Here is a 26,491-nt window from a genome sequence, read left to right as displayed (position 1 = left end):
ATTGTGTAAAATATGATTTTATGTATAAAATTGGATTTTATATGTAAAATATGATTTTATTTGATAAAAAGATAAAATATGATTTTGTATGTAAAATAAGATTTTATATATGGAATATGATTTTATCCTTTTTAAATTTAATTGTCATTGATGTTATCCAATAAATTAATTTTGAATTAAATATTATTGTATAAGGATGATCGATTGCCATGACCAATTTTGTAGGTGTATGTTAGGAATATTACATTTATTTTTATTGTTGTTGGATTTATTAATGGGCCTGGTTTATGGCCCAATATGAATTGTCATATGTAATAAAAGTGGGCCTGGTTTATGGCCCGTTCCCACCCCTTAAAATGTATCCCCTACTTGTCATAGTTATTTATTGTAAATACACTAGACTTAGTGGGAGATGAAGATTTGAAGACGGAGGTGGGCCCAGCAGATAATAAAGACTGAAGAAATGTAAATTGGAAGCTCAATGTAATAGGATTGCATTGCATACCTGCATATTACCTAGGATTGGACTTAGACTCGTGATTGGCAACCACGGGTCGATTAGAAATGGAATCGATCATCCTATATAATATATGATATTATCGTTGTATGCATGTTTTAGACTAAATTGTATGAATCCCGCAAGCATACAAATTTTAAAATGATGAGACAAATTTTCAAAATTAAAATCCCTCATTTTAAATATGATTTAAAATTGATATCAAGATAAATAAAGGAAATTTAAATATTGTTTAAAAGTTTCTACCTTCTATCAACGATCAATGTATGAGATGCTACCCGCGGATACGGTCCGGCTCATATTATTGGGGGGGCCCGTTCGTCGGAAAGCTATACATTGGATCGACACATGTTGTAAGTTGGGTGGAACTCCCATGAGATCGGCTCATATTATTGGGGGATCCACATGGCGACCATCCATCACAACTTAATATTGATGGGTCATCTTGACGTGTCACAATAAACGGCGTCATATTATTGGGCCCTTATTGGACATGAGGTAAAAACATGGAGGTTGCTTTGGAAGCAATTGGGCTCTACCTTTTGAAAATTATGGTTGGCTGATATTATTCGGGACCATAGTTTGTCAATTGGACTCCATGTTCCCACTAAGAAAAACAGTTTCCCGTTTTCACTAGAGGGTAGTGAAATCGTTAAAATAGTGGGAGTGAGATTCATAAAATAAATTTCGCCTATTTTATGTCTTAGTAAATTAATTAAACAATAACTGATTATTGTCTGTTTCTTTTCAGTATTTCATTAAGATGAATTCGCGCAATCCACTATTCTCTATTCTCGAACAAAATAAACTGACTGGCGCAAACTATATGGAATGGTTTCGTAAGTTGAAGATTGTCTTGACCTCGGAGAAGATGCTCTACGTATTAGAAAAATCTCCTCCGAAGGAAGCACCAGCTGATATAAGTTCGGAAGAGTTGGCCAAACTTGATACATGGTGGGACCATGATATCAAGGCCAAATGCTATATGCAAGCCTCGATGTCTGATGAACTCCAGAGGCGATTTGAGGATACCGTGAATGCTGCTGACATTCACGTACAACTCAAGGAACTTTTTGGGGCTCAATCGAGAGCTGAAAGGTTCGCTACTGTAAAAGAGTTAATGACGTGTCGCATGCGTGAAGGGACTTCGGTCCGTGATCATGGGGTACGAGTGATTTGGCTCATTCAGAAGTTGGTAACGCTTGATTTGGTATTGGAGCATGAACTCAACGTGGACTTATTACTTCTCTCTCTTCCTTCTTCATTTGACGGTTTTGTGGTGAATTTCAATATGAACAAGATAGAGGTCTCCCTTGAAGAGATGGTCAATATGCTTGTAACATATGAAGCCACTTTAAAGAAGGATAAACCGGCTTTCTTGGTGGGATCCTCTTCTTCTGCTAAGAAGGGGCCAAGTACAAAGGGTAAGAAACGTTCTGCCCCACCCAAGAAAACCGGACCCGAGAAGAAGAACAAGACAAAGGCTTCAAACATGGAAAAGTCCAAGGATGTTTGCCATCACTGCAAGAAACCCGGTCATTGAAAACGTAACTGCAAGGAATATCTAGAGCAGTTGCGAACTGCGAAGGGTATGTTCTATATTGAAATAAATGTTTCACTTAATACTACTTCTTGGGTATTGGATACCGGATGTGGATCTCACATTTGCAATGATTTGCAGGTGATGACAAGAAGTCGCAAGCTTAGAATGGGTGAGACCCAGCTGAGGCTCGGAAATGGTTCTAGAGTTGAAGCTAAAGCTGTGGGAGATGTTTATTTAATTTTGCAGAACGATTTTAAGTTACTTTTGAGAGATGTTTTATTTGTTCCAGATTTGATTAAAAACAATATTTCTGTTTCTATGTGAAACGACCCTAACTACTCGCTACTAGACTATAATTAAAATAAAGAAAAATTACGGATTTTTAAAAATTTTGCCATGACCTATTTGTAAAACAAATAAGCCATCAAGACTCAAACAGCAATTTAAATAAGGAAAGAAAATTGACTTCAAAACTTAAGTGCGTTAAACATAAACATGCAATCCTAGTAACCACCTCCCGGTTACAGCATAAAGTAAACTAAAGCATTTAAAATTAATTCCAACGATAATCATAAACTTGCAAAAGCGGAAAACGTACTTCAAAACATAAGCTGTAGCACAGGGAATGCACATCCTGGCTATAAATACTACAAGATCTCAAATAATACTTCATTATTACAAATTCGATAACTGTGCGGAAAAACATAAACTAAAAGGAAGCAACGGTCACTGGGCCTTGCACTACCGATGGCCTCATCCCAGTAGATCACGCCCCTCCGTCTCCTCCACAAAATCCTCACCTGCAAACATTCAAACATAGTGAGTCTAAAGACTCAACAAGCATAACTAGGATAATAACAAGGGTTTAAAATACGTGATGCAAAAACACAACTTAAACTGTAATATGCATGAAACTAGAAAAATATAGAAATCATGCATTAATGAACTCACACTATGATAAACTTTAACTTTCATAACATTCAACTTAGACTCATGCATAACTGAAAGACTGACATCAATGCAAAACGAGTCAACTAAAATTGTGAAACTTTAACTTTTAAACTTTTATTTACTTTTTCCTCTTAGAAATCCGATCCCTGATTTGTGACCCTCTGTTTCAATCATGATCATGGCTGCAGTGCACTATGCCGGCAAGACGACGAGATTTCTCCCGACGAACTTAACCCCTCTATGGCAAGGAGACCGAGATGCCTCCCGATCCCACATTGCCCCTCTGTGGCAAGGGTAAACAAGATGTCTCTTGCTCCTTGGCTAACCTCTATAACCTCTTGGTGAGTAGACCGAGGCATCCCCCGGCCTAGCAACACCCCTCTTGTCACAAACAGATCACTTCATTCAAAAATATTTGCTTTCTTTTCCCTTTTCATTTATAAAGACTCAACTCATACATTAAATGGCATGCAAACAAGTAAACTTCCTTTTTCTTTATTAAACTCAAGAACACGTCAAATGCACACGAATAAGAAATCTTTAAGACATGAGACTCGACTCGAAAATGTGAGTTTAAGGTGGATGAGTGGCTGCCCCTAAGTCCAAAGAAGACAACTTAACCAACAAAATCCTCAAACTTGACTTAACTCGAGCAAGTAAACCGAAAAGCCCTTAACTTTGTCATGCCTTATCCAAAACCCGTCCCGCTTGAACCGAAACTCAACAAACTCTCCAAATCATCCCAAGGAATAGGTGGTATCATCAAAAGATCAAAAGAGCAAATTTACAAAACACAAAAATCGGACAGCCCCTATTCAAAGGAAAAATCTGCACTTGCACCCAATTTTGAAAAATCCATAACTCACTCAATTCTTATCCGAATCGAGCCCATTTTATATCGACGCGACCACAACGTCATGAACTTTACCATGGAATAGCCTAACCCTGCCCAGACCTCAGCCACGACCCTGCCCTGCCCCGTGAACAGTGCTGCCCTGCACACTCACACACCTCCAATTCCAACAATTCAAACACTTAGCCCACTTTCCTCAACTTATCTCCACACCAAACACCCAAACACCTCAAATAACCTCTCTTAGGACTTTTCCCAAACACTTGGGCTACACTCAATCCACACTTTCACAACACATATCAAGAACATCAAGAATTAACCATCAAAACTCCAAAATGTTGAACAATCAATCAAGACCAATGCAAGACCATTAAATACTTCAACATCAATTAAATTTCAGCCCCTACACATGCAAAATTTCGAAATTTAGGTCCTTATACATTCTGAAAATTCGAATTTTGGCAAGAACATCCATATAAATCCATGTCATTGCACATATACTCAACATTAAATCACATAAACTCAACCCCATAACACATTTAGCAAAATCAGCCCCTTAAATGCCCAAATTCGAAACCCTAACATCACAACATCATGCATTTTCGAAATTATTGCAAGAAGTCTTAAGGGTGGGGGTAGATATTGCTTGAATGTTAGCCCAAAGAAATAGTTACACTTGCCTTCACCAATCTACCAACAAATTTCGAACAAGAAGAGGAGATGAGAGTGGAACTTCAACCAAACACCAAGCTAAGCACCTAGGGGAGCTTCTCCGGTGGCTGGGACGGCGGCAGGCGGCGGCGGACGGCGGCTGGGCGGCGGCTGGAGGGGTTGGACGGCTTCTTCAAGGGAGAGGGGAGAAGTGGGCGGCTAGGGCTAGGGTTTGGGAGTTAGGGTTTGTGTTTTGACTTTTTTAATTGAAATGTTTTAATGATAGTGTAAATTAAAAGTGTAGTGTATTGTGTGTAGTGTTTTAAAATTTCACTTGTACTAGCAAAAGTACTACTTGTACTATTAAAACTTTTTACCTCAAACTTTTTGCTATTTTCAAACTTCTAAATTTAAAATTTCAACTCACAACATTTTGATTGAAATTCCACTAACCCGGATTTAATAAAATCCTATTTTATGGAAAATTTATGAAATAACCCAAGAAAATGATAAAATTGCTTTTTGACCCCTAAAAATTCAAAATTTGCATTTTTGGCCAAAACCCCCCTTTTACCTCTAACTTAAAATCTTAAAATTAAAAATCTTGAAAATAAACCACCGAAGCCCACCGTCGTCGCCTGCCTGGATAAAAATTACTAACTAAACAGTTCAAGGCATTTAATTCAAATAAGTCAAGCAAGGCTAACTTTAACTGAAACTTAAACAATTAACTTCAAGAAATTTAAAATATAAATACTGAAAATAATTTTAGACATGATTTTCAAATTTTAGAAGTTCTTGGTGCTACAATTCCTCCCTCCCTAATAAGAAATTTCGTCCTCGAAATTAAAACTTACCAAAAAGCTTCGGATATCGAACTCTGATATCTGCTTCTGCTTCCCAAGTGGCCTCTTCATCCGAATGGTTCTGCCATCTCACCTTGATCATTGGAATCGACTTGTTACGGAGTCTTCTCTCTTGTCTATCCAAAATCCGGATGGGCTTCTCCTCATAGGTCAAGTGAGGAGATAGCTGAAGCGGTTCCGAACTAAGCACATGGGATGGGTTCGAGATGTACTTCCTCAACATTGACACATGGAAGACATTATGGATCTTATCAAGGTTAGGCGGCAAGGCCACTCTATAAGCCAGTACCCCTACCCTATCCAAAATCTCGAAGGGCCCTATGAACCTCGGTGCCAACTTCCCTTTCTTTCCAAACCTCATCACACCCTTCATGGGTGCAATACGGATAAAAACATGATCACCCACCGAGAACTCCAAGTCTCTCCTCCGGTGATCAGCATAGCTCTTCTGCCTACTCTGGGCAGTCCTCATCCTATCACGGATCTTAGCCACTACCTCGGTGGTCAACTGAACAATCTCCGGACCAAAGTCTGATCTCTCACCTATCTCATCCCACAACACTGGAGATCTACACTTCCTCCCATATAGTGCCTCGTAGGGAGCCATGCCAATAGTGGACTGAAAACTGTTATTATACGCGAATTCCACTAGTGGTAGTCTCGACTCCCAACTACCTTGAAAATCAATAGCACATGCCCTCAAAAGATCCTCCAAAATCTGAATCACCCTCTCTGACTGGCCATCAGTCTGCGGGTGAAAGGCGGTGCTAAAAAGTAGCTTAATACCCATAGCAGAATGAATACTCTTCCAAAAAGACGAAGTAAACCGTGGATCTCTATCAGACACTATGGAGACTGGAATACCATGTAGTCTGACTATCTCCCGGATATACAACTCCGCAAACTGAGTCATCGTGAAAGTCATCTTCACGGGTAAAAAGTGAGCCGACTTAGTGAGACGGTCTACAATCACCCAAATGGCATTCAAACCTCTCAATGTCTTCGGCAATCCCACGACAAAATCCATGGAGATATTCTCCCACTTCCACTCCGGAATAGGGAGAGGCTTAAGCAAACCGGCAGGTCTCTGATGCTCTGCCTTAACCTACTGGCATGTCAGGCATTCTGACATGAATCGGGCAATGTCACTTTTCATGCCTGGCCACCAATAAAGCTGCTGAAGATCCCGATACATCTTCGTACTACCAGGGTGGATTGAGTACGGCGATGTATGTGCCTCTGCCATGATAGTAACTCGCAGAGAATCACCTGCGGGAACCCAAAATCTACCTCTGTACCTCACAATCCCATCTACCACAGCATACAAACCGCTGCCTTTCTCCTCATCTCTCTGTCTCCACTTCCTGATCTGCTCATCAACTGACTGCGCTGCACGGATACGATCAAAAAGTGTAGTCTGCACACTAAGGGAAGACAAACGGGGAGCTCTACCACTCGCATAAAACTCAAGACCATACCTCTGAATCTCAACCTGCAACGGTCTAGACACTGACAAGGAGGTAATCACTGCAGTCTTCCTGCTCAAAGCATCTGCAACCACATTAGCTTTACCAGGGTGGTAGCTAATATTGCAGTCATAGTCCTTCACCAACTCTAACCACCTACGCTGCCTCATATTCAACTCCTTCTGGGTGAAGAAGTACTTGAGGCTTTTGTGGTCTGTGAAGATCTGACTCTTCTCTCCGTAAAGATAGTGTCTCCAAATCTTAAGAGCAAACACTACCGCTGCCAACTCTAAGTCATGAGTAGGGTAGTTCTTCTCGTGCTCCTTCAATTGCCTAGAAGCATAGGCAATAACTCTGTCTCGCTGCATCAGAACTGCTCCCAATCCCAACTTGGAAGCATCAGTATACACCACAAAATCACCTTGCCCGGATGGCATGGTCAACACTGGCGCTGTCGTAAGAGCTTCCTTCAAAGTATCAAAGCTCCTTTGACACTCGGCACTCCAAACAAACTTGGCGTTCTTCTTAGTCAACGCTGTCATAGGCACAGCAATGGAGGAAAAACCCTTGATAAATTTTCGGTAATAACCGGCTAATCCAAGAAAACTGCGAATCTCAGACGCGCTCCTCGGTATAGACCACTCCTTCACTGCTTGAACCTTTGAAGGGTCTACTTCCACACCGCTCTTAGAAATAATATGACCCAAGAAAGCAACTTTCTCCAACCAGAATTCACACTTATCAAACTTGGCCAACAACTTGTGCTCTCAAAGCACCTCAAGAACGGTCCTCAATTGCTGTTCATGCTCCACTCTATCCTTCAAATAAATGAGGATGTCATCGATGAAAACAATGACAAAGCGGTCCAAGTAAGGCTGAAACACGCGGTTCATAAGATCCATGAAAACCGCGGGCGCGTTCGTCATCCCAAACGGCATCACAAGGAACTCGTAATGATCGTAACGAGTCCTAAAAGCTGTCTTCGCCACATCTGACTCCTTCACCTTCAACTGGTGATAACCTGAACGAAGATCAATCTTCGAAAAGACGGATGCACCTTGCAATTGATCGAAGAGGTCCTCGATCCTAGGTAATGGGTACTTGTTCTTCACAGTCACTCCGTTCAAACCTTGGTAGTCTATGCACAATCTTAGACTACCGTCCTTCTTCTTAACGAAGAGAACTGGTGCGCCCCATGGGGAGAAACTAGGGCGTATGAATCCCTTGTCAAGCAACTCTTGAATCTGCTCTTTTAACTCCTTCATTTCGGTAGGAGCCAATCTGTACGGTGCCTTGGAGATAGGCACAGTACCGGGAATCAAATCTATAGAGAACTCCACTTCTCTATCGGGCGGAATTCCCACAACATCGCTAGGGAACACATCCTCAAACTCCCTGACGATAGCCACATCAGAAATAACTGGTCGCTCTGGCAGCTCTGTCAAAGATAAACTGGCTAGAAATGACTCGCATCCACTAAGTACAAGCCTCTGAGCTTGCAAAGTAGAAATGACTCGAGTCTTCCTCAAGCTCTTAGCAGCCTCAAACCAAAACGGTTCCTCGCCCTCAGGCCTGACTAGTACTGACCTCTGCTGAAAATCTATCATCACCGCATTCTTCGTCATCCAATCCATCCCAAGAATCAGGTCAAACTCTGGCAAAGGTAGCACTATGAGGTCTGCTACCACTGACTGACCCTGCAAAAGCAATACAAGGTCTCTCACCAAGCTCCTGGTGGATAGCTCTTCCCCTGAGGGGATAGTAACTGAGAATCCAACCTCCAATTCCTCGCTCTGAATGCCCCTCTCAAGGGCAAAAGACTCCGATATAAAGGAATGGGTAGCCCCTGAGTCTAATAAGGCCCTCGTGGCTATGCCTGCCACAACAATCCTACCTGCATAGCAGTAGTTACAACGACGAAAGGTTGAAGTTAAAACCACGAGTTCTACTTAGGCTCATTCTAATTCAACAATTCCCAAACAAGATACTATTCATGCTAAACAGTCAAAGGTCCTAAGGCATGCAACAAGTTACTAGAGTAAAACCTCAAACAAGCAAAGATTTAGAGTCGCATGCATCAACAAATCTTTAACTGCTCTAACCCAAAAGTTAAGATATTACCTGTGAGAAGAGTAGTGTCTGGGTCGGCCTGCTCGGCCTCCATCACGAACACTCTGCCCTGCACAGGCCTCCTCAGCTCTGGACAATGTGTAGACATATGTCCTGGCTTCTTGCACTTGAAGCAAACTCCAGCATCCTTCAAACACTTCCCAAAATGCGGACGATGGCAAAACTGACAAATAGGCTTCTCCCCAGCCTTGGGAGGAACCTGTCTCTGGGCCTGACGCCCCTGCGGTGCCTGCTGTCCCTGCTGTCTCGGGGGCCCATGATACGGCTTCTTGTCGTGCTGCTGCTGCTGAGAGTGGCCCTGATGAGGGAAGGGCCTCTTGCCATGCGCCTCCGCGCTAATATCTCTCAGCGTCTGCTCGGACCTCAAGGCACGCCTCAGTGCTGAAGCATAATCAGATGGCTCAGCCATCAGCACATCCCTACGGATGGTAGGTCGAAGCCCTACAAGAAAGTGCTCCAGCTTCTCTTTCTCATCATCTCCAATCAACGGCACGAAATGGCAGCCTCTCTCAAACTTCACCACGAACTGGGCTACCGACAGATCACCCTGCCTCAAGCTCATAAACTCCGTCTTCAAACGGGCTCTCACATCAGCAGTAAAGTACTTCTCAAAGAACAACTTCTTGAACTCAGCCCAAGGTAGAGTAGTTGGGTTCACAATCTTCTCCATACCCTCCCACTAGAGGGCGGCATCATCCTGGAGGAGAAACACAGCACATCTCACTCTATCTGGATCTCCCATCTGCATATAGCGAAAGATCACCTCAAGGGAGCGGATCCAACCCTCCGCTATCAACGGATCAGTGGTGCCAGCGAAGTCCTTCGGATTCATCTTCCGAAACTGCTCATAAGTAGTCTCCGATCTAGCAACAGGAGTATCCACATGACGCTCGAGGATACGGGCCAATCATGCTAGCACCTGCCCTCCTATATCCACCTGCGGCGCCGGTGGAGGCGTAACTGCACGCGGATCATGACGACGAGCCATCTAAACGCATTGAGAAAATCCAACATTCAAATTTCATGCCTTAGAAAATACTTTTACTTCAAATTTAAACTTCTCAATAACTCAAGAAACTAATACATCAAAACTTAAACAGATAGAGACATTAAACTTAAATCTTACAGACTTTGAGGCGAGATCCCCTGATTTTCAGCAACCGGCAGTAGGCTCAGCCCAAACCAAGACCGTGCTCTGATACCAACTGAAACGACCCTAACTACTCGCTACTAGACTATAATTAAAATAAAGGAAAATTACGGATTTTTAAAAATTTTGCCATGACCTATTTGTAAAACAAATAAGCCATCAAGACTCAAACAGCAATTTAAATAAGGAAAGAAAATTGACTTCAAAACTTAAGTGCGTTAAACATAAACATGCAATCCTAGTAACCACCTCCCGGTTACAGCATAAAGTAAACTAAAGCATTTAAAATTAATTCCAACGATAATCATAAACTTGCAAAAGCGGAAAACGTACTTCAAAACATAAGCTGTAGCACAGGGAATGCACATCCTGGCTATAAATACTACAAGATCTCAAATAATACTTCATTATTACAAATTCGATAACTGTGCGGAAAAACATAAACTAAAAGGAAGCAACGGTCACTGGGCCTTGCACTACCGATGGCCTCATCCCAGTAGATCACGCCCCTCCGTCTCCTCCACAAAATCCTCACCTGCAAACATTCAAACATAGTGAGTCTAAAGACTCAACAAGCATAACTAGGATAATAACAAGGGTTTAAAATACGTGATGCAAAAACTCAACTTAAACTGTAATATGCATGAAACTAGAAAGATATAGAAATCATGCATTAATGAACTCACACTATGATAAACTTTAACTTTCATAACATTCAACTTAGACTCATGCATAATTGAAAGACTGACATCAATGCAAAACGAGCCAACTAAAATTGTGAAACTTTAACTTTTAAACTTTTATTTACTTTTTCCTCTTAGAAATCCGATCCCTGATTTGTGACCCTCTGTTTCAATCATGATCATGGCTGCAGTGCACTATGCCGGCAAGACGACGAGATTTCTCCCGACGAACTTAACCCCTCTATGGCAAGGAGACCGAGATGCCTCCCGATCCCACATTGCCCCTCTGTGGCAAGGGTAAACAAGATGTCTCTTGCTCCTTGCCTAACCTCTATAACCTCTTGGTGAGTAGACCGAGGCATCCCCCGGCCTAGCAACACCCCTCTTGTCACAAACAGATCACTTCATTCAAAAATATTTGCTTTCTTTTTCCTTTTCATTTATAAAGACTCAACTCATACATTAAATGGCATGCAAACAAGTAAACTTCCTTTTTCTTTATTAAACTCAAGAACACGTCAAATGCACACGAATAAGCAATCTTTAAGACATGAGACTCGACTCGAAAATGTGAGTTTAAGGTGGATGAGTGGCTGCCCCTAAGTCCAAAGAAGACAACTTACCCAACAAAATCCTCAAACTTGACTTAACTCGAGCAAGTAAACCGAAAAGCCCTTAACTTTGTCATGCCTTATCCAAAACCCGTCCCGCTTGAACCGACACTCAAAAAACTCTCCAAATCATCCCAAGGAATAGGTGGTATCATCAAAAGATCAAAAGAGCAAATTTACAAAACACTAAAATCGGACAGCCCCTATTCAAAGGAAAAATCTGCACTTGCACCCAATTTTGAAAAATTCATAACTCACTCAATTCTTATCCGAATCGAGCCCATTTTATATCGACGCGACCACAACGTCATGAAATTTACCATGGAATAGCCTAACCCTGCCCAGACCTCAGCCACGACCCTGCCTTGCCCCGTGAACAGTGCTGCCCTGCACACTCACACACCTCCAATTCCAACAATTCAAACACTTAGCCCACTTTCCTCAACTTATCTCCACACCAAACACCCAAACACCTCAAATAACCTCTCTTAGGACTTTTCCTAAATACTTGGGCTACACTCAATCCACACTTTCACAACACATATCAAGAACATCAAGAATTAACCATCAAAACTCCAAAATGTTGAACAATCAATCAAGACCAATGCAAGACCATTAAATACTTCAACATCAATTAAATTTCAGCCCCTACACATGCAAAATTTCGAAATTTAGGTCCTTATACATTCTGAAAATTCGAATTTTGGCAAGAACATCCATATAAATCCATGTCATTGCACATATACTCAACATTAAATCACATAAACTCAACCCCATAACACATTTAGCAAAATAAGCCCCTTAAATGCCCAAATTCGAAACCCTAACATCACAACATCATGCATTTTCGAAATTATTGCAAGAAGTCTTAAGGGTGGGGGTAGATATTGCTTGAATGTTAGCCCAAAGAAATAGTTACACTTGCCTTCACCAATCTACCAACAAATTTTGAACAAGAAGAGGAGATGAGAGTGGAACTTCAACCAAACACCAAGCTAAGCACCTAGGGGAGCTTCTCCGGTGGCTGGGACGGCGGCGGACGGCGGCTGGGCGGCGGCTGGAGGGGTTGGACGGCTTCTTCAAGGGAGAGGGGAGAAGTGGGCGGCTAGGGCTAGGGTTTGGGAGTTAGGGTTTGTGTTTTGATTTTTTTAATTGAAATGTTTTAATGATAGTGTAAATTAAAAGTGTAGTGTATTGTGTGTAGTGTTTTAAAATTTCACTTGTACTAGCAAAAGTACTACTTGTACTATTAAAACTTTTTACCTCAAACTTTTTGCTATTTTCAAACTTCTAAATTTAAAATTTCAACTCACAACATTTTGATTGAAATTCCACTAACCCGGATTTAATAAAATCCTATTTTATGGAAAATTTAGGAAATAACCCAAGAAAATGATAAAATTGCTTTTTGACCCCTAAAAATTCAAAATTTGCATTTTTGGCCAAAACCCCCCTTTTACCTCTAACTTAAAATCTTAAAATTAAAAATCTTGAAAATAAACCACCGAAGCCCACCGTCGTCGCCTGCCTGGATAAAAATTACTAACTAAACAGTTCAAGGCATTTAATTCAAATAAGTCAAGCAAGGCTAACTTTAACTGAAACTTAAACAATTAAATTCAAGAAATTTAAAATATAAATACTGAAAATAATTTTAGACATGATTTTCAAATTTTAGAAGTTCTTGGTGCTACACTATGCTTGATAGAGATGGTTTTTCTTGCAATTTTGTGAATGGGATTTGCAATATTTACAAGAATGAATGTTTGATTGGAAATGGACAACTTGAAAACGATCTATATAACTTAAAATTAAAAGACGTTCCAATAAATTATGTTGATAAACCGGTAACAACGAACAAAAGGAAAATCGATAGTCAAAACCCGGCAAACCTTTTGCATGTTAGGCTAGGTCATATTTCCTCAAGGAGGATGAACAAGCTAGTGGGAGAGGGCATGTTTGATATGTCTGATATTAACTCTCTACCTACTTGTGAGTCCTGCCTGAAAGGAAAAATGACTAAATCTCCTTTTAAGGGGAAACCTGAGCGTAGTCAAAATCTGTTGGATTTGATCCATACAGATGTTTGTGGTCCATTTAGAATTGGTACTCAATTTGGCCACACCTACTTCATTACCTTTACTGATGATTATTCAAGGTATGGGTATTTATATTTAATGAAATATAAGTCTGAAGCATTTGAAAAGTTCAAAGAATTCAAGGCTGAAGTAGAAAACAAGCTAGGTAAAAGTATTAAAGCACTTCGATCGGATCGAGGTGGAGAATACTTAAGTACCGAGTTTTTGGATTATCTGAAAGAGAATGGGATTCTCTCTCAGTGGACTCCTCCTATGACACCTCAGCTGAATGGTGTATTGGAGCGTCGTAATCAAACTTTGTTGGACATGGTTCGATCCATGATGAGCTTCACTGAGCTTCCACCTTCGTTTTGGGGCTACGCGCTTGAAACGGCGGTGTTGTTGTGGAACGACGTCCACACCAAAGCAGTGGATAAAACACCATACGAGTTATGGAATGGCAAAGCTCCTAAGTATTCATACTTGAAGATTTGGGGATGTCCTGCTTACGTGAAGCAGACAGTGGGAGATAAGTTGGATAGTCGATCCACCTTATGTTATTTTGTAGGGTATCCGAAGAATTCAATCGGATATTATTTCTATCATCCTACTGAAACAAAAGTGTTTGTTTCAAGGAATGCCACCTTCTTGGAGAAGGAGTTCTTATTGGATAAGAAAGGCGAGATGATGGAACTCGAAGAAATTCGAGAAGAACCCGAAATACAAAATAATGATCCTACAGCTCAGGAACCATTGATGGACACGCCTATACCTAGAAGATCCGAGAGGACTTCTAGACCTCCTATTCGATATGGTCTTCTTCTTGAAGAGGATCAAGATGAACCCGACGTTGGATGTGATCCAAGAAACTTCAAGGAAGCAATTTCTGATGCGGAATCAAATTTATGGCTTGAAGCTATGCAGTCGGAAATAGATTCGATGCATACAAACCAAGTTTGGTCTTTAGTAGATCCTCCCGATGGAATTGTTCCAATAGGGTGTAAATGGATCTACAAGAGAAAGCTTGGGCCTGATGGTAAGGTATTGACCTACAAGGCACGATTGGTGGCGAAAGGTTATACTCAAAGACAAGGAGTTGACTATGATGAAACCTTTTCACTAGTTGCAATGTTCAAGTCCATAAGAATCCTTATTGCCATAGCTGCTTGGTATGACTATGAGATATGGCAAATGGATGTGAAGACTGCATTTCTTAATGGAAACATTAAGGAAGAGATCTATATGACGCAGCCTGAGGGATACACATCCATGGGAAGCGAGTATAAGGTATGCAAGCTTTGAGATCGATCTATGGTCTCAAACAAGCATCAAGAAGTTGGAACCAGAAATTTGATGAAACAATAAAGGATTTTGGTTTCATCAAGAACCCGGAGGAACCGTGCGTGTACAAGAAAGTAGTTAAGAATGCTGTGACATTCTTAGTACTTTATGTTGATGACATCCTACTCATTGGAAATGATGTAGGGATGTTGCAGTCAACAAAAATATGGTTATCAGGTAGATTCTCGATGAAGGATTTGAGTGATGCATCCTATATTCTAGGGATACAGATCTACAGAGATAGATCTAAGAGAATGATAGGACTCACTCAATCAACTTACATCGAAACCATATTGAAAAGGTTTTCAATGGATGGGTCCAAAAGAGGACATCTACCTATGTGTCATGGAGTTTCTCTATCCAAGTCCATGTGTCCCAAGACTGATGAAGAGATAGAGAAAATGACACATGTACCATATGCGTCAGCCATAGATAGTATCATGTATGGGATGATATCTACCAGACCGGATGTAGCATTTGCTCTGAGTGTCACGAGCAGATATCAAGCTAATCCCGGTCAAATGCATTGGAAAGCCGTGAAGGACATTCTTAAGTACTTACGAAGGACTAAGAATATGTTCATGGTATATGGAGGAAGAGAACTGAAATTGGAAGGCTATACCGCCTCTAGCTTCCAAAGTGACGTGGATGACTCGAAGTCAACCTCTGGATTTGTGTTCATGCTCAATGGCGGTGCTGTCTCTTGGAAGAGTTCCAAGCAGGACACCACAGTGGATTCCACCACTGAGGCAGAATACATTGCGGCATCAGCTGCTGCTAAAGAGGCCGTTTGGATGAGCAATTTCGTCCAAGAGTTGGGCGTTATTCCTGAAGTTGTTGGTCCAGTCCCGGTGTACTGTGACAACACGGGTGTCGTTGCTCAGGCAAAGGAACCAAGGTCTCATCAAAGATCCAAACACGTACTGAGGAAATACCACATCATCCGGGAGATCGTGGAAAGAGGAGACATCACTGTTGAGAGAGTGGCCTCTGCAGACAATATCGCTGATCCACTTACTAAGCCCTTGCCAGGACCATTATTTGACAAACATCACGAAGCAATGGGACTGCGTAGTATGACTAGATGGCTTTAGGGCAAGTGGGAGATTGAAAGAGTGGGTGCCCGATGAGCCAACTTGTGGCTAAGGGCTTTGATGACTCTTTGTATAAACAATCTTTTGTTTAATATAATTTACACTTTTATAAAGGAGTTTACTTTATCTTTTATCATATTATTATGTTGTGACATACTATAAGATGTTTAGATGAAGACCTTGAATATACTATAGTGTATGTAAGATGTGGTAGCACATGGGGATGGCTATCATGAAACACATCTTATAGTCACTGTATATTCTAAACAGTTCCTAGTCGATTGAGCCATCCGTTAATAAGGATAAGAATCGCTCGAGATTGAGACTAGCATTTGCGATGCCGAGTACCACATTTCATTGGTATGGAACATAGAGATGTTCAAAGCATGCAAATGGATATTCATACGATGAATGATTGAACTACCCTATCCGGACTTTCCAAGTGGTTATCACTTATCGAGTGGATAAAGTCCGCGGTTTTGGTTGTACACCATTAGTCCTTACTACTTGAAACATCATTGAGACTCTATATGCTAGTACTGTACTTTGACTCGTTTACCGACTCTATTGGGGTCATCAGGTGTCGGGATTGGGTACAGTTACGACACATATAGGAGTCGATGCTTTGTTGTCAAGGATTCACCACATACTTGCTAGTGTGGATATCCTATGCAATCTGAGAAGATATTAGTGTGACGAATCTCTGGCCAGAGTACATGATGTGTTTTAAGAAATGGTTTCTTAGTAACACATGCGATGTCACTATTTGATCTTCAAGATGCATTGCATACTTATCAAATCTCGAACGACTCTCGATTTACCAATGGTTGTTGATTCGATCGGGATATATGGATGAAGGGACCGTATTGTACGCTAACCAAAATCTATTGGTTCTTGCAGGCACTATCAGTGATACCTAGGGAATCATGGAGCGATGTTGCTAGGCGCTCTTACCATGATTCGATGGGCAAGTTGGAAATTGTTGTTCCGAGTCACAAGGAGTTGTGAGCCCACGGCTAGCTGTATCCCTGAACCATTGAGGGTCACACAAGTAATGGTTTTTTAATCCCCGTTGAGATAGTTAAATTTAAAGAGTTAAATTTAATGAACAAAGAAGTGGGACTTCTTATTTAAGAGTAGAGGGAGTAAGATTTCCTAAAATGACATAGGGATGGGCATTTTTGGAAACCACTGAATTCGGATTCAGAAAATTTATCTTGACTTTAAAAGATGCAGAAATGGTTTCTGTGAACATTGGTGAAATTGGTTTATCAATCTGAGTCACGATAAATTTTATATTAATTTTTGAACATGCGGGCTTTTCTTGTCAGGCTTGAACTTATGACTAATGGGCCCTAAGCTGTTAGCAGCCCACATTATAAATAAGTTATTGCAGTACAGAAATTACACAACAGAGGTCACAATTTTCGAAAACCCTAGCTGTTTTTCTCTCTAAGTGGCCGCCCCCTCTCCCTCTCTGCTCGAAAATTCCAGCCTGTGAATTTTGAATTTGCAGTCTGGTTTAACGGATCAAATTCGTTAATTCTCTTCGTAGAAACTTCTGATAGATTTTCTAGTGCAATCTACCAGAGGGATTAAACTTCTGTTCGTGGACCTGATTGAAGAATTGTTCGTCCATCAGTTCCTGAGATATACAACAAGAGCAGAGTAATCTGTTGGTGTCCATAATCTCGATTCGAGATTGGAGGTAAAAATTTAATTGTTATTTAATTTTTACACGCACAATTTAATCGTAAAGTTTTGATACCTATTATGGAATCGTTCCATATAAAATTTTAAAACTTCCGCTGCACCGGGTATCAATTCTGATTGATCTGATCACAGTTCTCCAACAAAACTCCGGTCCCTCAGCCTGTCTCTCCCCCACTTCTTCCCAGAAGAGTGGAGTACGACAACGTCGCCCGTACAATGCCTCAAAAGGTGCCATCCCAATGCTAGTATGATAGCTGTTGTTGTACGTGAACTCGATCAATTGCAAATGATCATGCCAGGCTGAACCAAAATCCATAACGCACGCTCGAAGCATATCCTCCAAAGTACGGATAGTGAACTCTTACTGACCATTTGTCTCCGGATGATAGGCAGTACTCAAACTGAGAGTAGTACCCATCGCACGCTGAACACTCCCCCAGAACCTAGAAGTGAACCTGGGGTCTTGATCGCTGACAATGCTCACAGGCACTCCATGAATTCGAATGATCTCAGGAACATACAACTGTGTCATGCGATCCACAGAGTACTCTCGACTATAGGCAATGAAATGCGCTGACTTGGTGAGTCGGTCCACCACAACCCAGATAGCATCATAATTCCTCGAGGACATCGGCAAATGGGTCACAAAATCCATCGTGATAAACTCCTATTTCCACTCAGGAATAGGCAGACTGTGAAGCAAACCTCCAGGTCGTCGGTGTTCTGCCTTGACTTGTTGACACACCAAACATCTCAAAACATACTGATATACGCTGCGTTTCATTCCCTTCCACCAAAACCGAGTATGTAGATCCTTGTACATCATGTTGCTTCCCAGATGAATACTCAACTTGGTGCGATGTGCCTGAGACAAGATCTCCTCTCGCAACTCTTCATCCTGCGGAATCACAAGTCTACCAGACAAACACAGAAAACCATCTGACTGATAGTGAAATCCAGAAGAGCTACCCTCGTTAGCTAGACAAGCCAAACATTGGGTCTTTGAGTCAGACATCTGAGCATCCCGAATCCACGAATACAAAGCTGGTTCAGATAATATCGCAAACATCTGGATACTCTGCATACCTTTCTTATGCTTGAAGGTATACCCCGAAGTACAACAATCACTGATCGCACTAGACATCGAACAAGTCTGAAGTGCGGATAGTCACACCTTGTGACTCAAAGCATCAGCGGTGAGATTAGCAGCTCCCGGATGGTACTTAATCTCGCAATCATAATCCTTAAGCAAGTCCATCCAATGTCTCTACCGCATGTTCAATTCCGCCTGAGTGAACAAATACTTGAGACTCTTGTGGTCGGTGAAGATCTCAAATTTCTCTCCATACAGATAATGACGCCAGATCTTCAAAGCGAACACAATGGCTGCCAATTCCAAATCATGGACTGGGTAGTTGTCCTCGTAAAGCTTCAGCTGTCTAAAATCGTATGCGTTCACATGCCCATTATGAGTCAGGACACAACCTAACCCTTGAAGAGAAGCATCAGTGTATACCACATACCCTCCAGATCCTGACGGTAATGCCAACACCGGCGCAGAAGTCAACCGCCGTCGAAGCTCACAGAAATTCTCCTCACACTCGGAGGACCACTCGAAATCAACACCCTTAAGGGTAAGCTGCATCAACGGTCGAGCTAGCTGAGAGAAGTTCAGAATGAAGCGATGATAATATCCTGCTAGACCCAGAAAACTACGGATCTCAGCAACCGTCGTTGGACGCAACCAATTAAGCACAGCCTCAATCTTGCTCGGATCAACTGAAATCCCCTCCCTGGATATGATATGGCCAAGAAAGACCACTCGATCCATCCAGAACTCAAACTTGCTCAGTTTGGCATACAACTGCTCGTCCCGAAGAGTCTGCAGTACCACTCGCAAGTGAGAAACATGCTCTTCCGCATTACGTGAATACACCAAGATGTCGTCAATGAAGACCACAACAAACTTGTCTAAATACTCCCTGAAGACACGGTTCATCAGATCCATAAATATATCCGGCGCATTAGTCAATCCAAATGGCATCACTAGAAACTCATAATGCCCATAGCGAGTACGGAATGCAGTCTTGGCTATATCCTGATCTTGGACTCTCAACTGATGATACCCAGATCTCAAGTCAATCTTGGAGTAAACTGAAGTACCCTGCAGCTGATCAAACAAGTCATCAATGCGAGGCAACGGATACTTTTGAAAGAGTGGGTGCCCGGTTAGCCAACTTGTGGCTAAGGGCTTTTATGACTCTATGTATAAACAATCTTTGTTTAATATGATTTACATTTATTAATGGCATTTTATTTATCTTTCTTCATATTGTTATATTGTGATATACTATTATTGTTTTGATAAAGACCTTGAATATACTATAGTGTAAGTAAGATGGATAGTGAATAAAGAGAGATCACTATTATGAAACACATCTTATAGTCACTGTATATTTTAAACAGTTCCTAGTCAATTGAGACGTCCGCTAATAAGGATAATGATCGCTCGAGATTGAGACTAGCATTTGTTATGCCAAGTACCACGTTTCATTGGTAATGGACATGGAGATGTTCAAAGCATGCAAATGGATATTCATATGATGAATGATCGAACTACTCTATTCGAACTTTCCAAGTGGTTATTATTATTTGAGTGGATAAGTCCGCGGTTTTGGTTGTACACCATTAGTCCTTACTACTTGAAACATCATTGAGACTCTATATGCTAGTACTGTACTTTGACTCGTTTACCGACTCTATTGGGGTCATCAGGTATCGGGATTGGGTACAGTTAAGACACATATAGGATTCGATGCTTTGTTGTCAAGGATTCACCACATACTTGTGAGTGTGGATATCCTATGCGATCTGAGGAGATATTAGTGTGACAAATCTCTGGCCAGAGTACATGATGTGCTTTAAGAAATGGTTTCCTAGTAGCACATGCGATGTCACTATTTGATCTTCAAGATGCATTGCATAGTTATCGAATCTCGAACGACTTTTGATGTACCAATGGTTGTTGATTCGATCGGGATATATGGATGAAGGGACCGTACTGTACGCTAACCAAAACCTACTAGTTTTTGCAGGCACTATCAGTGATACCTAGGAAATCATGGGGCGATGTTGCTAGAAGCTCTTACCATGATTCATTGGGTAAGTCGGAAATCGTTGTTCCGAGTCACAAGGAGTTGTGAGCCCATGGCTAGCTGTATCCCTGAACCATTGAGGGTCACACAAGTAATGGATTACTAAACCCCGTTAAGATAGTTAAATTTAATGAAAGAGAAGTTGGACTTCTTAACTAAAGGGAGTGGAATTTCCTAAAATGACATAGGGATGGGCATTTTTGGAAGTCACTGAATTCGGATTCAGAAAAATTATCTTGACTTTAAAAGGTGCAGAAATGGTTTCTGTGCACATTGGTGAAATCGGTTTATCAATCGGAGTCATGATGAATTTTATATTAATTTCTATAATAACGGGCTTGGCTTATTGGGCTTAAGTTATGGATTGTGGGCACTAAGGAGTTAGTGTCCTAATACAATTATAACTTAATCAAGTCTAGAAATTATATATAAATACATGTGTAGGGTTCGAAAATACATACTTTTTCCTCTTGCAATTTTCGAATTACACACAAATATTTTCAAGGGGATTTTTCGAAAATCCTCTACTCCCTTTTGAGAAAATTCGGTCTGTGATTTTTCTGAAAAATCACTTTCTGAATTAACATATCAAATCTATTTATTCTCTACGATAAACATCTGATTGATTTCTAGTGCAATCAATCAGAGGGTTTCTGTTTTCTATTCGTGGACTTAATTCCGGAGATTGATCGAGTAAGTCATCGGTTCCCGGGATTTACAAGAAGAGCAGATTAAATTCTGTTGGAGTCCATAATAAGCCTTAGCTTGAAGAGGTAAAATATTTAACTGTGTTTATTATCTTACTTGCAACAATTTTAATCGTTAGGATTTGATACCCACGATATGGAATCGTTCCATATCGAAAAATAAAATTTTTAAACTTTCGCTGCTCCGGGTATCACATCCGTGTGATCAAAGAACGCGTGTTCCAACAACTTGTTCTTCACAGTAACTCGATTCAGTTGCCAATAGTCAATGAACAACCGCATAGACCCATCCTTCTTCTTTACAAAAAGAACAGGAGCTCCCTAAGGAGATACACTAAGACGAATGTATCCCTTGTCCAAAAGATCCTGTAACTGATTCTTCAACTCACGCATCTCTGAGGGAGCCAGACGATACGGTGCTCGAGAAATAGGCAAAGTACCCGGCATCAACTCTATGTCAAACTCGACTTCCCTAGCAGGAGGAAAACCCGGAATCTCATCTGGAAATACATCTGGGAATTCATCCACAACAGGAATACTCTCTATCCCAATACTCTCAGCGGACAAATCAACTGCATAGATAAGGTAGCCTTCCCCGCCAGACTCTAGAGCTCGACAGTCTCTCAAAGCTGATACAAAAGGCATCGGGGGTCGCGCTCCCTCACCATAGAAAAACCAGCTATCACTACCATCCGGATGAAAGCGAACTAATCTTTGATAGCAGTTTACTGAAGCTCGATAGGTATTCAGCATGTCTATCCCCATAATACAATCGAAATCGTCCATCGCAAGGACCATGAGATTCGCCAACAGAATGTTTCTTTTGAACTCTAAAGGGAAACCCATCACTAGACGCTTAGCCAAAGCAGATTGACCCATCGGAGTAGAAACAGAAACTACTACATCTAGTGCAATGCATTGTAACTTATGCCTCTTAACAAAACGTGCAGAAATGAAGGAATGAGATGCACCAGTGTCAATAAGTACGATAGCAGGTATACCATAAAGTAAAAATGTACCTGCGATGACCTTCTCATTCTCCTCCACAGCCTGATCATGCCTCAAGGCAAACACCTGACCAGAAGCCCGTGGTCTCAAATGAGAACTCCCAGCAGACTGTCCCTGCGACCTCTGCTGAACGGTGGCCTGAGAACCTGATCCTGAACCAGAACCGCCTCCCCCAGATAGTTGACAATCGCTTCGGATATGACCAACCTCTCCACATCGAAAACAAGCTCCAGAAGCTCTACTGCACTTGTCTGACGGATGGTTCTTCCCACAATGGTCGCACTTGTCCTTCTTCCCAAAGCGAACAACACCTCCAGAACCAGAGGAAGAAGTAGATCCGGACTTTTTGAAAGATTGGGCACGGGGACCCAAAGAACTAGCAGACCTCGACTGAGAGAAAGACCTGTTCCGCCGAATGTTGTCCTCTTCCTGGTGACAACGGCTCACCAAACCCTCGTAGGACATGTCATCACCGACCGCCACACGGTCATGGATCTCAGGGTTAAGGCCCTGAAGGAACAGATTATACTTCATCTCAGAGCTGTCAGCAATCTCGGGGCAATAGGATAGCAGATCAAAGAACTTCTGCTGATACTCGTCAATAGACATGGCTCCCTGTCGCAGACTCAGTAGCTCGTCCGCCTTCGACTGACGGAGTGCAGGAGGAAAATACAGCTTCTGAAAAGCTGTGCGGAACTCGGCCCAGGTGGCCACTCCTCTCACCGTAACAAAGGGTGCAGAAGTAAACCTCCACCACCTACGAGCTCGCCCATCCAGAAGATAGCCAAGGGTCTCCATCTTCTACTCCTCGGTGCAGTTGAAAGTCTGAAAAGTCATCTCCATGTGGTCTAAACAGTTCTCCGCATCCTTCGGAGACTCACCTCCAACCAAGGGCTTAGGACCCATCTGCAAGAATCGGCGCACGCTAAAACGGTCCTCATCACGACGACGATAATGATGGTCCCAACGACGCTCACGATCGTCATCTCCCCAGCATCCACCTCTACTACCATGGCTACTCTGGTCATCGTAGTTCGCCATCTACAAAAGTACCTCTCGGTTATCTTATGTAGAATCTAATTTCCCAAGAATACTATGCATGCTCTAATACCATAAATGTAGTGACCCTTACCCGGATCACCTACTAAACAGAACTTAGGCATGCAATTAACTTAATTAAACAAAAATCAGAATTCAACTGCGGAAACCATAAACATTATACAATCCCAAGGAAAGGAATCTGTAAATACCCAAATATTATACAACCAGATCGAATAGATGTATAAACCCAAAACAACAGAATAAAAACCTAAACGAAGCTCCAGCTGATCAACCACTGCCTAGCCCCTCTTGGATCCACCAGCCTCGTCCAATCGCAAACCTGCCCCATGGAATAGGGTGTCCAGAAACACAAAGTACGAGACGTGAGCATAAAACGCTCAGCACGAGAGTATGAGTATACATGCCTGCAAAGTGAACTCCTTATAAACTCGAGGTCAAGGATCAGAGAACAAAGACAGACCGGGCCCTGTTATGTAGCACGCTGTGCCGTCGCTGCAGGAGGTGGCTCCCATACCAAATACCTGTGGATATGCCGGACCCAATTCGATGGAAGTCCATCCACTAACAGATAGGGTACAACCCTACTAATAGACATCTCGAAGGAGATAACTCAATATGCAAATGTATGCATCATAAAATCATGGAATATAAATCATGCAGTCACATAATACATGCATACTCAGTCAGGATATCTCGAACAGTACTTTCGTACCTCAAATACTAGGCAAGTGCTATCAGCCCTAGGTCCACGCCTATAATCCGCGCTACACTGCCAAATGATACTATTATCATTATAGTGCTCTAAAAGCCTTAACTAAGCTAAAGTATACTCCTAAATATTTTTAGGAAGAAAAAGCTATACCTTCGTCCGTCGTTAGCCCTTTGCTGTCGATTGCCTCAAAACTAGGCCACAGCTCCGCTACGATGCCTGGATCGTTATGCCACTTCCGGATTCCTGATGGGACGCCTAGAATTTCCTAGATCTGAGTTAGAAGGCTAAGAAATCAAGAGAGAAGAGGTGATTGGTGCGTCTAAATCTGAATCTCGGTCCTCCTATTTATAGACGGAGTTCGGATCGTCCGAACTGGACTTTGGAGCGTCCGAACACGATCGGACCGTTGGATCTCGACTTTGGGTCGTTCAAACCCAATAATACATCATTGCTTACGTCAGCACAATGACATCATCCATGACAACTGTCGGCAGCATGTTCGGAGCATCCGAACCACTCTTCGGATCATCCGAACCCTGACTTCAGAGCCTCCAAACTCGACAACCCTCTAACCATTTTCGAGCATTCTGAATCCATTTTCGAACTCTGTTAATCCATCTGGGACTTCCTTAATCATGTTTTATTACATCTAAACATGATCGTATTATTAATTACTCATAAATCGTTAATTCTGGATACGGGTTACTACAGGAGGTCACTTCGACGCGGGTCGTACCGCCGCTAAAGTACTTCAGTCGGGATTTTATTGGCCTTCATTGTTTAAGGATGCATATACCTATGTGCTTGCTTGTGATGCTTGTCAGAAAGTTGGTAATATTTCTAGGAGGCATGAAATGCCCCTCAATAATATTCTTGTTTGTGAAGTTTTTGATGTATGGGGTATAGATTTCATGGGGCCGTTTCCTGCGTCTGAAGGGAACAAATATATCTTGGTTGCAGTCGATTATGTGTCTAAATGGGTTGAAGCACTTGCATGTAGGACGAATGACTCTAGGGTGGTTGTGAAATTTTTGAAAAAATTCATATTTTCTAGATATGGTACCCCAAGAGCCATATTTAGTGATGGAGGAACCCACTTTTGTAATCAGCAATTTGATACAGTTTTGACAAAATATGGGGTCACTCACAAGGTGGCAACACCTTATCATCCCCAGACTAGTGGGCAAGTTGATATTTCTAATAGGAAGTTGAAAAAAATTTTAGAAAAAAACGGTGAATTCAAACAGGAAAGAGTGGTCGAATAAAGTAGATGATGTGTTATGGGCAAATCGAACTGCTTTTAAAACACCTATAGGAACTTCTCCCTTTAGGTTGTTATATGGCAAAGCGTGTCATCTTCCTGTTGAACTTGAGCATAAAGCACTATGGGCTACTAAATTTCTGAATTTTGATGTGCAGGCTACAAGTGAAGAACGTTTGCTACAGTTGAATGAACTTGAGGAGTTTAGGTTGGATGCCTATGAAAATGCCAGAATTTACAAAGAAAAGACCAAGAAATTGCATGATCAGCGCATTGTCTCACGTGATTTCGAGGTAGGCCAAACTGTTTTATTATATAACTCACGTTTGAAGCTCATGCCAGGAAAGCTACGTTCGAGATGGTCAGGACCATTTACTATCAAGCAAGTAATGTTGTATGGTACGGTAGAAATTTATAGTCCTGCCACAGGAGCAGTCAAAGTTAATGGGCAAAGAATAAAAGTTTATCGAGGTGGTATCTTGGATCAAACACAGACCACCGTCGACTTGCAAGACCCGTTAAATTAAAAAGGGAGGTACAGTCGGGCTATAGACTATAAATTTAACGTTATCTGGGAGGCAACCCAGTGTTTTTTTTTTTTAGTTTTGTTTTGGTTGTTTTTAGTTTTTATTTAAGTTGTTTGTTGGGTTTGTTTTTTTTTAGTTATGCAGGCCGAAGCCTCTGTTCCAATCCACTGCGCACGCGCGAGGGCCCTTCCTCGCACGCGCGCAGGCCATTGCTCGAGATCCATGCTAAGTGGAACGCGCGCGCGCAATACATTCGTCCAGAGGCACACTTAAAGTCTCGCGCGCGCGCGAGAGACGCTGGTTCAAAAAAAAAAGACGGGAGTCCTTCTTTCTCTCCCATTCTTTTCTGCCTCTTTTCTTTCATATCTCCCATAAACCCTAAATCCCCAAATCGTTCCTCTCCAATTCCTCC

General features: G+C 41.7%; 1 protein-coding gene across 1 annotated transcript in view; it reads left to right on the top strand.

Moving 5' to 3' along the window:
• The window catches only part of LOC140861406 (uncharacterized), a 33,831-nt gene extending 7,889 nt beyond the window's left edge, over positions 1-25,942 (top strand). Inside the window, exons 7-9 of the mRNA XM_073264428.1 lie at positions 25,003-25,442; positions 25,711-25,845; positions 25,895-25,942. Coding sequence (XP_073120529.1) covers positions 25,003-25,442; positions 25,711-25,845; positions 25,895-25,942 — 623 coding nt within the window. The remainder of the gene's footprint in view (positions 1-25,002; positions 25,443-25,710; positions 25,846-25,894) is intronic.
• Positions 25,943-26,491: the final 549 nt, after the last annotated feature.

The sequence above is a fragment of the Henckelia pumila genome, chromosome 4, assembly GCF_033568475.1.
Source record: "Henckelia pumila isolate YLH828 chromosome 4, ASM3356847v2, whole genome shotgun sequence".
NCBI classification, from domain to species: domain Eukaryota; kingdom Viridiplantae; phylum Streptophyta; class Magnoliopsida; order Lamiales; family Gesneriaceae; genus Henckelia; species Henckelia pumila.
Note: the sequence above shows the minus strand (reverse complement) of the source record. Positions and strands in the feature narration are given on the sequence as shown.